Here is a 17451-nt window from a genome sequence, read left to right as displayed (position 1 = left end):
GAACACACATCCATCAGGCATGGCGCTCATGGCGCTATGTACAGTCATAACAAATAAGGACATAAATACAAATTGTCTTTCATCTAATAATCGAGGGCGCGGGGATTAGTTTAGACCGCTATTTATTTGTGGTAGTTTTTCCCCTTTCTTTTTAATTCTTTTTATTTTTGCTAGTCCTATTTTCTTGGAGGATATCCATGGCCGTTATTTAGCTATCCTTTTTACTTGTTCTTTAGCAGAGAGAGTATTTGTTTCTTCCTTTATTTCATTCAATATCATTTTATCAATTATATTTAGGGGGTGTTGTTATATTCTTTTTATTTATTGCAGCAACCGTTGTGTCATTCATTATTAAATTAAGTTTACTTTCTAAAGACTTTCAAATGACAACTTGAAGGACTCAACGCTTAAACCCCCACATCACTTGAAAAAAATCTCCATCCCTGCATATTTACAGTTTACCTAGTTTACGCGTTTACATAGTAACTATCACCCGGCGAAATGTAATTTGAGTTGACTTCCGCCTACGGCATGCTCTAGCTCATTCCATGACGTCACAATGTCCAGTAAGACGTAATTAGAAGACAATCATGTGCGGAAGTTGCCGAGTTTGTGATCGGTTGCCAATTTAAAACCATTTGAGGACATTTATTCACAGTAATACAAATGCAAGGTCGGTCTTTGCCTAGCCTTGGAGCTGGCATTCTTGGCAACAGGCGTCGTATTGTCTTACAGTACTTAACGTTCATTTCCTTATATCAACAGTCCTGATATCATACTGTTTTAAACACCTTATTATGTTGGTCAATACATGTATAATTAATAATAATAATGATAATAAAGATTGATATAATATTCGCACAATAGAAAAAAGCTCTCTCTATGCGCATACCTATATTTATCGTTGTGTAAATGTGTACAACATATGGGGCTTCGTGGTTTACTGGTTACGACTCTCGTCTTTAAATCAGAGGGACGTGGGTTCAAATCCCAGCCATGGCGTGTTTTCCTTCAGCAGGAAATATACTAACATTTGTGCGGCACTCGACCCAGCTGGGGTGATTGGGTACCCGTTAGAATGTATTTCTTGACACTTCAGTTGTGGCCGGGATAATATAGCAATATCAAAGTGCAGTTGAGTACATGCACGTAGTAACTGCGCTATATAAATGGACACATTATTATTGTTCAACTATTTTAATAAAATTATTTGTGCTGATTCGTAATGATTATGCAACATTCAGTACAAACATTTTTGTGGAATTGATAATTTCTGAAAATTCAAAGAGCATTCAGGGTCAATAAAACGTTAACGAAAATATTTGCACAATAAAATCAGTATTCGTTAGACTTGCAATTCTATTTTAGCATACGGTAGATTCATGTTAGCCGATAACCAACCTATTTTGTTTACAAGAGAGGAAATGTTTTAAATATGGAACCTCCTCTCTTTATGCATATTTCAAAGGCCGAGGCTTCATTCATTTATCAATAATTATGAAAATCAGAGCAACGTTGCCTCCCTTATAAACCTTACAATAGTTCAAACAGCCATGCTTAATTTATTGAGAATTAAATTTTAAAACTTAAACTTTGTTGTTTAAGATTTTAAACACTTGTTAAAATCGTTTAGACAATTTGTCAGTGTGAAGGTGATTTCACATTGTGTTCCAAAAACTGCGGGACACTGTATTTTTTCTAGTAGGGTTTAACTGTGTATATTTGTGCGCTAGTGCCCTTTGGTAAGGCATTTATCCTCATTACCAGGTCCCTCGGAGAGGACCTTAAACCGTTGGTCCCCTGGTTGCTTGCTCACAGGCATTCGTGCTTTCTTAGCAGTCAGGTAAAAATAAAAACCCTCGGTATATAACAATGATTAAAACAATCGCACCGAACAGTGACCACCCGCTCATCATATCAGATAATTACGATAAAGATCAAAAATCGATTTTTCTTTTTATTCTTACTATTTTAGTTCAAATGATGACGTTTTAGTTCCATGAATTGTTTACTTTCGTATTAGTTTCTTAGTGACTTTGATTTCTTCCTTATGTCTTTTTCGTTCTCACTGAATATTATATGTATTTTTGTTCAGAATTTCATTTCGTTTCATTTCATTTCAATTCTGTTGAAATTTGGAATACAACATGAAAAGTAAAATCAATCAATCAATCAATCAATAAATCAATCGATCGATCAATCAATCAATCAACCAATCAATCAATCAATCAATCAATCAATCAATCGATCAATCAATCAATCAATTGCATTTGTTTTTGGTTTGTTATGTGTCTTAATTCCTACGGATACAGGGCCCCTTGGTCGAACAGTTTTTATAATTGAAAGGGCTACCCTGTAAAATAAAACGACAAATAAATGAATAAAATAAAAACTCGGTATGATATCACGGTGGTTAACCCCCTCTAATTACTTGTGTGTGTGTGCGCGTGTAAGTGTGTGTGTGTGATTGTGTTCTTAGGAAACTGTGGCTGTGCAGGTCAAGGAAGTCTTAATTACTCATCCTTGCCTTCCAGTGATTCAATGTACACGGCTAATATTTAAATCAAAGAAAACCTCCAAAATCATGTTCGTACTATATGCGGAGGAGGACGTAGCCTTTGCACAAGGCCCCGTGTTTGATATGATATGAGGCGTATTTCAGAAACTGAGTGACTAGTAAGAAAAAAAATCGCTCAAACCCGGGTGAACGAGCTAGCGACTGAAGCGTGGAAATAGAAATAAAATCGTGGACTGAATTCGCTCGTTAACGCATTCATCCGGGTTTCGCCAGCTCTCTTCTTCGACCGCTAGTCTCGTTTCAGCCACTTCTTGACTTCTTTAGAAAACCTACCGTTGATTATTACAATTTTTTACGAATTAAAATCAACACGGCACAGCAAAATAATAAATACAAAATACTCTGTACATTTATGGGGTCTTATTACTGATGAAATAAGAAAAATGAATGACATAATCATATATTTTCCTTTAAATGGGGCATATATATTCTTCTATAAATGTATTCTACATCAATAGAACTCCCCTTTAAGGACGTTCCACAGTTATGTTTGTGCGCATTATGATCTGCGCATAGTTTACACTCTGCGCGCTGACGTCACAATGGATGAACAGGTGATTAATTAGCTGCGGGTATGAGCTGATATTTCTCATCTTCTGCACTTTAACTGCAGATCCGATGCGTTATTTCAGGAAGCTAAAAAATGGAATTATTCCATGAACCATTCACAAAAATATTCTCTACAATTTCAAAATACTTTACTCTGCAGTGCTGCCAAGAATCACGAATATTACCCCGAGTTTGAATAAATGGTAGAGTGGTTTTGAATTTTTCTTTACATAGATACTAAGCATTCGGCGCATTTTTGGTGTTTTAAAAAGCACATTTGCTCTAATAAAAATGCTGATAGTTTAAAAACAAGCACATGAACCCCTATTTTTTAATATTTGTACCTCTTAGGTATACCTTCCTCTACAACTCTGCAAATTTTGGTGAAAATGACATGGATTTTGAATAAAGTGCAGCATTTATTGTACGTTTGTAGTTTGTTATTGAAATTTTACATTTTTCAGATTGGGATTTTGTTATATTTTACGCCATTTTTAAGAACTGACAGTGCTGTTAAACTTAAAATTGCAAACAAATAGCACTATAAATAGATTCTCCATTCTAACGATACAATTATTAACTCATTTGCGAAATTTGATGACTTTTTCATGTATTTTGACTGAGTAATAGAGGTTTAAACTCACTGTAGTAATCTTGGGCGGTCTAAAAATGCCAAATTCTTTTGAATGCGCAATTCTTAAGAACATCAATTTGGGTGAACTTTGAAGCTCTATAGCAAAAAATCAAGTACATGGACCTATGTTAATTTTTGCATATTTCGAATATTAAGGTTCTAAAGTATCTATGTGCAAAGTTTGGTGAAAATGACATGGATTTCACTTTAACTGTGGAACGTCCTTAAGACATCACATCTGCGCATGCGACATACACGTACCTCTTTGTGACGTAATTTATTGTCATCACGCATTGCATTCCATTGCTTATTATAGCGTTGTCTGTTACATGTACAATTTGCGCAATGTGACTGGAGACCATGCAATATATGACCCGAGCCCGTTGCAGAAGGAGTTGCGATCAAACGTGACTCACACAAAAATCAATCGTATCTTTATATTAAACCAATGAAATGCGCTTATTGGAGAATTGCGCTTGATTTTTTTTTGAGTTGCGATTGAACGCAAGTCTTTGTGCAACATGGCCCAGGGTAAATGATACAGGCAAAACTATACACCTTTCATGCATCCTTAAAACGCCTCATCGAGCCAATAATGATATTTTATGCAGGGGCGGATTTTTCCAAGGGGGGCCATTTTTTTAAAAGGAAAAAATTGAGAAAAAATGGTTTTCACTACAAAATCGAGGTCATTTTGTTACATAAAAAATTTTACGAGCAAAACAGAAAAAAAAGGTCATCACTTGCGAAAGCATGACAAATTCTCCATTGTTTGTGTGTTCCCAAAGGGGGGGGGGGGGGAGGGGCACGGAGTCGAAAGCGCCCCTACCTGGACCCGCCAGTGTGTTATATTTCATGAAGAAAGAAGTAAATATTATAACAACAAGATCGAGAGCCTTACCTTCCATTTAGGCTTGCAATTTGTAGGTTTCCACCTCCCCCCTGGAGAGTAGGTGTAGTTTCCTATCTGTATACCGCCTTTTTCGGCCTCGATAAATGCTGTATGATTTGTAAAGTACGGTGTTAACTTGTCAGACGATGGCGTCATCAAGGCTGCGCTTACACTCTCGACGTACGTTTCTGCGCAGGGGCGATCGTCACCAAATACGATATCTTCGATAGATGCAATATCGATACTTGATACGTTGACTTGGTAGCTTTTGTTGAGTTCTAATATGAAAAGAGAGGAAGGATGAATTAAATTTAACGAATATTTATAAGATGATTAGGTGCACTGCAGTGTCGTAGATGAATCATTGTATATAGGCCTTCATGAATTCTTACATTAAAGTTTACCTATTTGGTCACTGTTTTTTTTCTTTCTAGATTTCTTTTTCTCAAAAATATTGTATATTAGACATCCGTAGGTTTCGATCACTGGGATTTGTTAAAATGTATTTGTTTTGCAATGTAAATGCACTTGATTTGGCTTTTAAATATTCATTAGAAAACAAAACAAATTAGAATAAGTTACACATAAAAAATCTCTCTATTAAATCTTTGATGCTACACTAATCAAAATAGAGTCTATTTTGATTAGTGTAGCATCAATGATTTCATATGATACATTTTACAGTATAATAACTCATGCCCTTTCAGTGATTAAGATGTGTATTTATTTTTATGCTATCCTCTGTGAAAATGCTGTCCCTTTATTCTTAAATTTGTAGTAAATAATGCTCTTGGTACGCGCGTGAAAACGTGTGCGGGCGAGATGAGACGGTGCGTGTGTGCGCGAAGTTTAAAGCGTGTGGGGTGTGCGTGAGAATGGGGGAGTGTACGTGTGTGTTAGTATGAGGGTGTGTGTGAGATGGTATGAGTGTGTGAGATGCGCGCGTGTGTGTGTGTAAGAGTGTGTGTGAGGGTGGTGGTACGTGTGTATGGATGTCACGGTGTGAGATCATGTGAGATGATATGAGTGTGTGGGTGGTGTGTGAGATAGTATGAGCGTGTGGGTGGCATGTAAGATGGGATGAACATGTGGTGTGCGTATGTGTGTAGGAGCGGTACCATGGTATCTTGTCACGGGGTTACAGACAACCGTAAGAGACGGGAAGAGACGCCATTGAAAAGGGCACAGTCACGTGACTGTATATACAGTCCTATTGTATATATATATTTTTTTCTTTATTTTTTCTCACCATATTCATACTTGTGTGTGTTTGTGTGAGGGTGCACGATTGTACCACTGCGACAATAAAAAAGTTGGCAAATTGTCCAAAACGATGGGGGGAAAGGCCCCTAAATCTCCTTGTCCGTGTCATCAAGCCATGGCGAGGGCTAGAAATAACACGTTGTTCAATTCCTCTGATTAAAGGTAAGTAGGAAGTTGTCATTTTGAAAAGAAAAAAATAGCATTTGCCAATATTGATTGTTGTAAACACCCTATCAAACGCTATTATTTGTCATATAAAGGTTATAATTGATAAAATTGCTATATTTTAATGACGTTGCGTGTCCAAATTAATTGATTAATGGATTATTTATTCTGGCTATTTCTTATGACATTGAATCCATTTATCATCAAACGTTCAGTGATTAATCTTAAGCCTCATCAATTAATTTCGATCATTAGCAATTTGATTGCAAGGGTCATTTGCGACATGTATTGTCCGAATAGTTTTGCCAAAGCTATTCCTCGCATACCGTCTACACACTACACGTGGGAACGAATGAAAGCTATATATACAGTATTTTTGTTTTCTTAAAACGTTGGTGACTTGAATGGCATAAATGAAAGTTACAAATTTGTCAAACGTTTCAACACACGTAACTGATGTTTGATATTATATGATTACGAATCAGGTATGAAATGAAGCCTTGCGTACCAAATCTTGAATGCGTAGTACATTTTCCGTCAGATGACGGCTGGGTTTTAAGTCTATTCTGCCTCGGGCCAGTAGTACAAGCACAGTCTGAAAATGAAAGAAGTGAAGAAAGAAATGATAAAATTGCTGATTGATGTGACAAGATATACCGCCCTTTCACACGGCAAAAAAGTCGTAATTCTAATGATGATTCCAGTGAAAAATAAGGCTAATGACGAATATTTAGCACGTGTGAAACCAAACTAGAACATGATTAGAATCGCGAATAGTCACGATTACAATAGCTATCATCATTACAATGATGTTTTAAGATTCCGTGTGAAAAGGCCCTAAGTCCAAAAGATAACTCGGACATAGTGAAAACAATGACAATGGTCAAGAGTACGATGCTAAATATGATGAGGGTGACAAATAAAACAACAATAATGATGTTTCAGTCGAAAGCCAAAACCCCCGTCCTTCTGAGTATTGGGAAAGACAGGTCTAGGGGTTCATTTCCCAACCTCAGTACTCAAATCACATGGATAATCTGTTTTTTTCAGCCCATGCACAGTTAGCGAAATGCCCTTTAAAATCGAGAATGACCAATCCAATTCTAAGGATTTCAGGAGGCGGGGAAAAAACAAATGGATTTTATGACCATAGGTCTTTTCAATGAAAGAAGCAGGAATTTGTGTTTACATTTAAAGGGGTACTCCGGGCTGGAGATAATCTGATTTGAACAGATAAAGGCAAAATTAGACCAAAATAAAAAAAGCTCTGAAAAATTGATCAAAATCTTACAAGAAATAACGTAGTTAACATAGTGACATTTTAAAGATTTGCATTATTGCAATGGAACAGTTCTATGCACGTCTTCATGAATATTCAATGAGCAAAATGATGCCATGTATTCCTGCCTATTCTTTTGAATTTTATTCTATAAAATGTTATTCATTCAAATTTTGTTTGCCATGCCCAAAAGTAAAAAAAAATTAATGGCTACGTATTTCATAAGATAACTGTGCTGCAACCTGTTTTGTTACAAAGGTGACATATCATACACATTTATGAAAATATGAAATAAGCATGATTTTATGTAAATAACACAAAAAGGGAAAATGGTAACAAGAAATTATTAGCTCACAAATTGCATATTCAAGACTGCGTGGAACTGTTGTCACAAAACAAGGCTAAACATTTAAACTTCAATAACTTCGTTATTTTTTATCAAATTTTGATGAATTTTCAGCGTTTTTGCTCGTTGAACCTTACTATCTTTGATATATATAATTGTTTACAGCCTAAATACCACTTGGAGCTCCTTAGCTACAAGAATCTTGTTAGCTTACCAATCGTAGGACACCCCTTAGGCAAGGAGGAACTCACATTCAAACCTACAAACAAAAAAGCAAATTAAAATTTTCAAAATCATAATATCCTTTAAAGGAAACCATAAGCCCCCAAGAAAACCATAATCTCCCTTAAAGAAAACCATAAGCTCTCTTAAAGAAAACAATTAGCTCCCTAAAATAAAACCATAATCTCCCTAAAATAAAACCATGATCTCCCTTAAAGGAAACAATTAGCTCCCTAAAATAAAACCATAATCTCCCTTAAAGAAAACCATAAGCTCCCTTAAAGAAAACCATAAGCTCCCTTAAAGAAAATCATAAGCTCCCTTAAAGAAAACATTGAGATCTAGTCAGGGATACCTCATATATGATTTACTTTGAAACAAAATTGCAGGAGAATTTTTTTCTTGGAAGGATGACCGTGCCTTCACAGCATTTGGCGTAGGTTGGTTGTGATTGGCCAGGGGAGCGTTTCATCAATATTTTCATCCGACAAGTTGTCAGATCTGACATCTTTACATGATTTTGATTGGCTGAGAGGCACTGTTCCTATGGTAACTGTCGGATAAAATGGGACTTGTCGGATAAAACGTCCGACAAGTCCTTTCATGAAATGCCCTCCAGATAGGTGTGTGTAATCGCATGGAGGAAAACCCAAAACCCAAGCAACAACAACAAAAATATAAATGAATAGAATTGGATGAAATTGAACAAAAAAATGTCAAATTATTGGGCTCAGTCTCACAAAGAGTTGAGATTGATCGGCCATTCTCAACTTGTCATCATTCTACTTACGGGAAATTTAAACAGGAGTCAGGAGCAGAATCGTCAAGATAACAATGGATCTACATTAAAGGACAAGTCCACCTCAACAAAAAATTGACATTAATAAAAATAGAAAAATCCAACAAGCATAACAGTGACCATTTCATCAAAATCGAATGTAAAATAAGAAGTTATTACATTTTAAAGTTGGTCCTTACTGTCAAATCTGTAAAAAAAAAATAATTAAATAATTCAAACAATAAAAAAGAAATATTGAGTGAAGGGCATCATCGTCTGTATTATTTTCGTGTTACTGAGTTGTGCATATCACTGCTTTGTGGAAAAATGAGCGAAACTTTAAAATGTCATAACTTTCTTAATTTATACACAAATTAGATGACATTTTCAGTGTTGTGCTAGTTTGATCTTTCTATATTATTCAAATCTACATTTTTCGGGGGTGGACTTGACCTTTACGTATACTTCTTAGCATTTTGAACAAAATGCATTTTGGATGTTGTGGTTGCTCAGTGGCTTTCCATAGTTGTGGTTGATCGGATCAATCGCACCTCTTTGTAAGACAGGGGCATTAGGGGCGGCACCGTGTCATTTTGATAGGGATTTGTTACAACAAAATACGCACAATCTCTACAAATTTTATATCATCCAATCAGATTGAAGGATTTCAGTAGCTTTTAACTGTAATTGTTACTATAATAAGTTTTATGAAACAGATCCCTGACGTGACGTCCCTTTTTCTCGCCCGACCCCCCCCCCCTTAGCACCACTCTTGTGAAATCAAATTCTATCGCAAATGAATAAATGAAAATATAATTTAAGAATGAATAACACTGCACTGCAAAAACAACGGTGTTGATTTAATACCAGCCCGGTAATGAAACAACACCAGTTTGGAATCAAATCCATGCTGTTTTAATATTAATTGGTGTTGTATAAACACCGTCCTATCCGGTGTTAGACCAAAAGCTAACTGGTGTTGTTTAACACTTCTCTGGTGTGGACATAGATATATTCCGGGCTGGTGTTTAATCAACACCGGGATTTTCGCAGTGATAACGAAAGGCTTCAATCAAAATCAAATCATTGAAACAAGGCCCCTTAAAACAAAGATTGGGACTGATTTTTATGATTGATTGAAAATGGAGTCAATCGTAAAGAGTGTCCTGCAATCAATCGTTAAACATACAGTGTTAAAACCGGCGTCACGAGGTCTTAGAAATCACACCATAAGTTTGAACATAATCCCAGAGAGTGTTAAGGTAGTAATCAAAGGGTACTTTAGCACCCATAAGGTGACGAACTAACACCTGCAATTTGACGCTGATGGTGTGGTCATCGATGTGCACCAGTCAACAATGGTCAACACCACAGTTTTTGCTGTGAATATGCAACGAGACCCCCCCCCCAAAAAAAAAGGAGGGTTTCGAACCGGAGATGGATGGACAAACCTCTCCTATGAAAACTTGTACATACCTTCACTTTCTTGATTTTTCGTTCGTGACCGGGTGATATGTCGGGGTGTTGTTTTCACGCTAATCATGATGGTCAAAATGAGTGCCAAACACCATGCTAATATAAGCCGTCTCGATGACCATATGATTCTGAAAATATATATAAGGGTAGGGTAAAGATCAATGAAAATATTTGCAGTAAACCATTATTTCATAAAATACCGAGATTAATTCCTGCTTCATCATCTTCCATGCAGATCTGGTATAGATACATAAACTCAGGGGCGGCGGAACCGGGGGTGCAGGCAGGGCAAGTGCCCCCCAAAAAATCCCTGTAGGAAAAAATGCCCCCTTTTTTCAAAATGGAAAATGCTTTTTTTACAAGATGAAAATGTGCCCTTTTTCAAAATGATATTATCCTTTTTGAAGTAAAACATAATACATTTTAGGTCAGAAAATCACAAAATTTTTGACTCGCGCTTCGCACTCGCATCAATTATTATTAGTATAAGGTATTCGTCCTGTTCATAATTACAAAAATGCCTAGAATTTCCAGTTTTCTAGTTAGAATATGACAAATTTTCAGCTCGCGCTCGCATTATTCGATTGGTGAGATTGTAGCCCGTATCCTATTCATCAGTCACTAAATGCAGTCTTTAAAGGGTTCGTTTTCTGGTCAGTAAATCAAAAATTTCAGCTCGCGCTTCGCGCTCGCGTTAATTCTTTACTTTTATTCACATCCCTTTTCCATGATTACAAAAAATGCTCGGAATGTTTATTTTTCATGTCTGATTACATGAAATTTCAAAAAGTTTTAGCTTGTGATTCGCGCTCGCAACATTTCGTAAATTTTAACAGGAAATAGGTCCATAATTGACCAAAAAGCGAGTTTTACAACTTCAGATTTGATCATTTTTCCAAACTGCTCGCTCGCTACACTCGCTCGCGAAAAATAAGACCTAAACATATATCTTATCAATCAGAAATCACTTTAAAAAAATTGCTCAACTTAATTACTACAAAGCACACAACTTCTTCACACAGATAATAATCTCATCATGCTCATGGTGAAAATATCCGTTTGCACCAAAATGCCCTTTTTTGGAAAGTGCCCTTTTTTGGCTTTGCCCCCAAACGAAAATACGTTTCGCCCACCCCTGCATACACTGAACTTTTTTAAATCAGAAAATCTTTGCTAAAATCGAACACACTGTGGATTGCAAACACAAAAAAGTACAAGTGGGACAGTGTATTAGTATTGCTTGGAAACAGACCCGACATTTTGCTATAATCTCATGCGTTTTTGCTAATTTCCCAGCAATTTCCCAATTTCTTCTATAATCATTTGGCGCATATTTTTTTTTTTATCTATGCAAACAGGCACTGGGACTGTCATTTTTAGCGATGACCGGGGTAATAATAATTGCGATGTAAAGCGCTTACAAACAGAATGTAAGAAACGCTACATAGATGTAACTATTCTTATTTTTATTTACTTTATTGGATTCTGTACTAACTGAACTTTATAACGTTACCACTACTCATTTATCTTTATACAATAGTTTATTTTTAATACAAGGACGGGTCCTCATAAAGATTAGAAGCAATAATCCAAACACCCAAACACGTGACTATTAGTCCCGGGCTATTAGTACTATATGGTATATACTCTCAGAAATACTTAAACCAAGCTTTCACTTGGTTAAAATATGACTCTAATAACTGTTGGTTAAAACAAAAATACAAGCAAAATGAATTGAGATAATTTTTTTTAAATTCAATTAAATTCAAGTAAACATTTATTTTTCTTCCAATATATTTTTCATAAAAGTATATAAGTCAATGATATAGTACAAACATAACTTATTTATTTATTTATTTATTTATTTATTAGAACATATTTATCAGGTACAAAAGATCAACATAAAAATATTTTTCATCAATGACCTGATGAAAACATAAAGAACAACATAAATCATCATATCATACATGAAAATAAAGTCAAAATCTAAGTCAAAGATAACAATGCTTGGTAACATAAATAAACAAATATTTTTACTTAAATTGTTTGTTTTGTTTGTTTTATTTTTATTTCTGCGTTCACAATACATTATCATAAATATTTACATTGTTTGTAATATACAAAATAATTCATAATGCATACAATATAAACATAATACATAATTTGAAGGAAAAAATGGTGTGGGCATATACTTCACATTTTGATAATAAAAAAGGAACATTAACAAAATATAAATGATAATATGAATCAAACTGAAATAGTTAAGTTATCAAAAGGGAACAGTTACTAATTATAAAACTACTAATTGTATAATTTATTCACTGATAAAAAACACTGAAATGATAGCAATGAAATAATTATGGCATTATAGAAAATCGAGTGAAACAACGACAATCAGTCATAAACGTATGTCTAAAACTATAAAATATCAAGATCATTACAAACAATAGCAACGTGACATCAATGTTAAAGAGGAATAAGGGTTGTACAGTGCGTCCCACAAAAAACGAAACCTAGATTTATCGATGATTTATCATAACTTAATCGCAAATACAATAGACAAATGACCTACCATTTTAAAGTTTATAATCTCTTCTTTCATCTGAAATTACTAACATTATTTCTCATTCACGCATGAGTGAGCAAAAACAATTTGAAAAGGGGATACCAAAAAGTCACTTGCGGGCCGTATCTGGGTTTTAAAAAGAAAACCACATTTTTAAAATGTTCAATATCTGCTCTTTAATTTGATACCTCAATTACAGAAAATGGTCAAGAAATAACAAAGTTCTGGTTATTTGAAATAAGGCTTGAATTTCAATAATTTCATAAAATGAAGAGGTTTTACAGGCTAGCGTTCAAACTCACTCGACACTCCGTTTTGTTGACGATCAGCCATGCATTAAGTCTGTTGTTACGGTGCGATAGCTTCTGTGGGAAACCGGTGAAAACACGTTTATTTAATGAAATGATGGAAATACAAGCATTGTTTCGAGGGATCATAACTTTTTTACTACTTGACCATTTTCTGTGATTTAGGTATCAAAGAAAAGCGAAGATATTGAACTTTTTAGTCATGTGATTTTCTTTTTGAAATTCAGATACCCCCCGCCAAATGAGTTTTTGGCATCCTTTCTTCGAATTGTTTTTGCTCAATCATGCATGAATGAGGAATAATCTAAGTAATACCAGATGAAAGAGGAGATTCTAAGCTTTACATTGGTAGGTCATTTGTCTATTTTATTTATGATTAAGTTATGATAAATCATCGCTAAATCTCGGTTTCGTTTTTTCTGGGACGCACTGTATATTACAAGAAATGAAATATAAGTAAGGGCTATTATACAGTGCGTCCCAAAAAAAACTATACACTTTTGAAATGGCTGCCAAATAAAAAATATATCACTTTGGGGGAAAACACTTACAAACATGGAAGCCTATAAAGTCAACTTTAAAATGACACCAAAAAGTTGGAAAACTTTTCATGCTTGAGCGAGCACTGCCCACTAAAACAAAGGGTATGAAAATTAGGGTGGGCAGGAATTAGCCTTCCAATTTCTTTCAGTTTTTGAGATGCGAGTCCCTTGGAACTTGCAAAGTTGAGGATGTTTTGATAAATCAATGATCAAGCATTATCAGTTTAGGTTTTTAGAGCAAATTTTAAGAATTATTAAATTGAAATTTAATGTATGAGTGAACATGAAATACAATTTTTCACTTTTTAAGTGGATCTCAGCAATGTGTTCATGGAAGTCAGAATAGGGATAGGACTTAGGTGGGGGAAGTAGGTTGACGGGATATGGGTCAACAGAAAATATATCACTTTGGGGGAAAACACTTACAAACATGGAAGCCTATAAAGTCAACTTTAAAATGACACCAAAAAGTTGGAAAACTTTTCATGCTTGAGCGAGCACTGCCCACTAAAACAAAGGGTATGAAAATTAGGGTGGGCAGGAATTAGCCTTCCAATTTCTTTCAGTTTTTGAGATGCGAGTCCCTTGGAACTTGCAAAGTTGAGGATGTTTTGATAAATCAATGATCAAGCATTATCAGTTTAGGTTTTTAGAGCAAATTTTAAGAATTATTAAATTGAAATTTAATGTATGAGTGAACATGAAATACAATTTTTCACTTTTTAAGTGGATCTCAGCAATGTGTTCATGGAAGTCAGAATAGGGATAGGACTTAGGTGGGGGAAGTAGGTTGACGGGATATGGGTCAACAGAACACTTAACCCCTCCCCTCTCTCTCTCTACCCCTTTCACCCCTCCTGAGAGACTAGCCTTTGCTAGGGTGAGCAGGAATTAGCCTTAATTACTTTTTTTTTTTGAGGTGAGTCCTTTGGAACTTGCAAAGTTAAGGGTGTTATGCTAAATTACTGATAAATGGAGATCCGTTTTGGTTTCTTAAGCAAATTTCACGAGTTTTAAAATTGAAATGTAATGTAAACAGGAATTGTAATTTTAGTGTAGCATTTTTCGTTTATTATGTGGATCTTAGCAAGTGTGCTTGTGAGAGTCAGAGTAATGTGATGGTACCTGTTACATGCAAGGGGATGATATAGGGTAAGACTGGGTTAAAGGTGCATTCTTCTTTGTGTTCTCTTACAAATTACATGTCATGTACTCACCCCGCCCTCCACCCCTTTCTTTCTCTTGGTTGGTATTTAAAACTTAAAATGCCAAGTGACTGATGGTTGATGGGTCTTTCTTTTCCATCTAATGATTTATTAAGAACTTGACTAATTATGATAATTTATGAAATCATTTATTGAAAAAGCTGAATGTTTGATTGATAATTTATTGAAAAAGGTGAATATTTGATTGATGACATTGATTGAGTTTATTTACTAACAGATTTTTGATTGAATGATTGATAGATAAAAGTTGATGATCTAATTTTCAGAATTTATTATCAAATTGACAGTCCGCTTTGCACTTAATGCGTACATGTAATAGCAATCAGTCTCAATCTCAACAGGAGGGGGGAGGGACGGACCTGTAGGAGGGAGGCTAAACGTTCTGTTGACCCTTTTCCCATCAGCTTACTTCACACACTGAAGTCATTTCTTACCCCTATTCTCCTGACTCCAATGAACACACTGCTGAGACCCACATTGTAAGTTAAAATGCTTCACTAAAGATTGCAATTCATGCTCACTCATGCATGGAATTTCAATTTGATAATTCATGAAATTTGCTCTAACAATTTAAATTGATAATGAATGACCATCAATTCATCAGAACACCCTCAAGTTTTCAAGTTCCAAGGGACTCGCCTCTCAAAAACTGAAAGAAACCGAAAGGCGAATTCCTGCCCACCCTAATTTTCATACCCTTTGTTTAAGCGGGTAGTGCTCACTCAAGCATGAATAGTTTTCCAACATTTTGGTGTCATTTGAAAGATGACTTTATCGGCTTTCCATATGTATAAGTCTTTCCCCCCAAAGTGATATACTTTTTATTTGGCAGCCATTTCAAAAGTGTATAGTTTTTTTTGGGACGCACTGTAGACAAAATCATTGGATTACAAATACTATCCGGAAAGAACTGAAGGGTATATAGGAATATCGGTAGCAACATGAAATATCAATTACGGGTACTGACGGAGGCGTAAAATGCAGGGAAGCATTACATGGGCTTGTGGTGGGATACGCCTATAATTATGACTAAACAACAATTTACACAAAGGATGGGCTAAATGAAGGGAAATGAAGAGAAGAGAAAAGAAAGGAGCTCGAGAGGCGAGAAAGTGGAAGAGTGGACGTGAATCTACACTGCAAAAACTCCGGTGTTGATTTGACACCAGCCCGGAATCTATATATGTCCACACCAGAGAAGTGTTAAACAACACCAGTTTCTTTTTGGTCTAACACCAGAAAGATGTTTATACAACACCAGTTAGTATTAAAACAGCATCGGTTTGATTCCAAACTGGTGTTGTTTCAATACTTCTCTGGTGTTGACATAAATAGATTCCGGACTGGTGTTAAATCAACACCGGAGTTTTTGCATTGTAGGTGGACTTTAGTTAGGGAACAGCCGAATTTCGTATTTAGTTTTAGTCCTTAAGATTGTTTTGCGTCAAAAATTTCCAAAAAACAATTACAAGTTTTGTGTTTTATTTTTTTCTCTGTACTATCCATGATATATTTCAAGTCAAACGTCATATCATTTTCTTCGTATGTCTACTTTACATGTCAGTAAACATGGTAAGTTCAAATGACGGAATAGAGAACGTTTCCCCTCCCTATCCAAGCTTCAAGGTATAACTACTGATTTGGTAAGTACACGATTCGCTATAATCTTCTAAATTTTCTGTAATAGTTATAACTTTAAATCTGACAAAAACACAATACCATCTTCATATATCAACATTTCATAGAATAAACATTGGATTTCAGCAAAATTAAATCACCACAAGATGACGTTTTTCTCTTATTTTCCAGGAAAGAACAACAAAGAACGTGTACATTATACTACAAAGCAAAGCAACCCTGACATATTGAGTTAGTTTTCAATTCTTTATCATTGACAAACTTCCTGTCATAAAAATATTATTGTCTCCATTAGTTCGGTAGAAATACAATGACCTCTGGGGCTGCGTATCGCTGGGCATCATCCGTGGCTTCCCACCAAAATAACACAATAAAACATGACGTCACTACAACCATAATAGCTTCATGGTATAACCTTGACACAACTTTCCTGAACCCAGTCAGACTGCAGGTCCCAAGAAAGTGGCTTCTTTCATCCAAGTGATATTCATGACTTGAGATGTTTTGCATATTTAATGAGCTTGATGCGGACCAAAACACCTCTTTTCATTCGGTCATTGCTGCTCTAATTGTGCATCAAATTTCATGAATTTGGTACCATTGTAAAGAAGAAGAATCATTCTTTCAGGTCATGTGTTTGGATTTATTCAAAGATTTTGTAATATAGGTTAAAATTTTGATTTAAAATATGCTACAAAATAAATATTTTCACCTGACAAAAGCTGCTATTTTCACACTTTATTTTTGTTTGAGCCCAAATGATTTTTATATCATGATAAAGCTGAATATGTATGCTTTAAAATGATATAGGTTTCAAAATAAGAATTGGTTTAATCGGGTCAAGATCACACTTTTCATTTGCCAAGTACATAAAGCAGCTTGAAAACAAGAATACTGCACTCTGATTGGTCAAAGAGACCGCACACTGGCAAATTCCAACGGTTCCAGTGCCTGGGTTCGTGGGAAGGTCACACTTCCCATGTGGTAAT

General features: G+C 35.4%; 1 protein-coding gene across 1 annotated transcript; it reads right to left on the bottom strand.

Annotated features, from left to right (window-relative positions):
• Positions 1-2293: 2293 nt before the first annotated feature.
• On the bottom strand, positions 2294-10314 carry LOC135154489 (uncharacterized). Its single transcript, XM_064100694.1, has 5 exons — positions 10183-10314; positions 7921-7965; positions 6590-6676; positions 4663-4931; positions 2294-2353 (listed from the first exon to the last, which is right to left on the bottom strand). The coding sequence occupies exons 1-5, from the start codon at positions 10247-10249 to the stop codon at positions 2294-2296; spliced, it is 528 nt and encodes a 175-aa protein (XP_063956764.1). The 5' UTR covers positions 10250-10314.
• Positions 10315-17451: the final 7137 nt, after the last annotated feature.

The sequence above is a fragment of the Lytechinus pictus genome, chromosome 6 (assembly GCF_037042905.1).
Source record: "Lytechinus pictus isolate F3 Inbred chromosome 6, Lp3.0, whole genome shotgun sequence".
Taxonomy (NCBI): domain Eukaryota; kingdom Metazoa; phylum Echinodermata; class Echinoidea; order Temnopleuroida; family Toxopneustidae; genus Lytechinus; species Lytechinus pictus.
This window is presented reverse-complemented; position numbering and strand designations above follow the sequence as displayed.

Bases quoted from the DNA above. Each gene is read 5' to 3' on its own strand.
- LOC135154489 (XM_064100694.1), bottom strand. From the start codon at position 10,249: ATGATTAGCGTGAAAACAACACCCCGACATATCACCCGGTCACGAACG. The intron at 6,677-7,920 runs GTAAGCTAACAA...TTTCATTTTCAG, and splicing joins TAAGGGGTGTCCTACGATTG to ACTGTGCTTGTACTACTGGC. The intron at 4,932-6,589 runs GTACGCAAGGCT...TTTTCATATTAG, and splicing joins TACTACGCATTCAAGATTTG to AACTCAACAAAAGCTACCAA.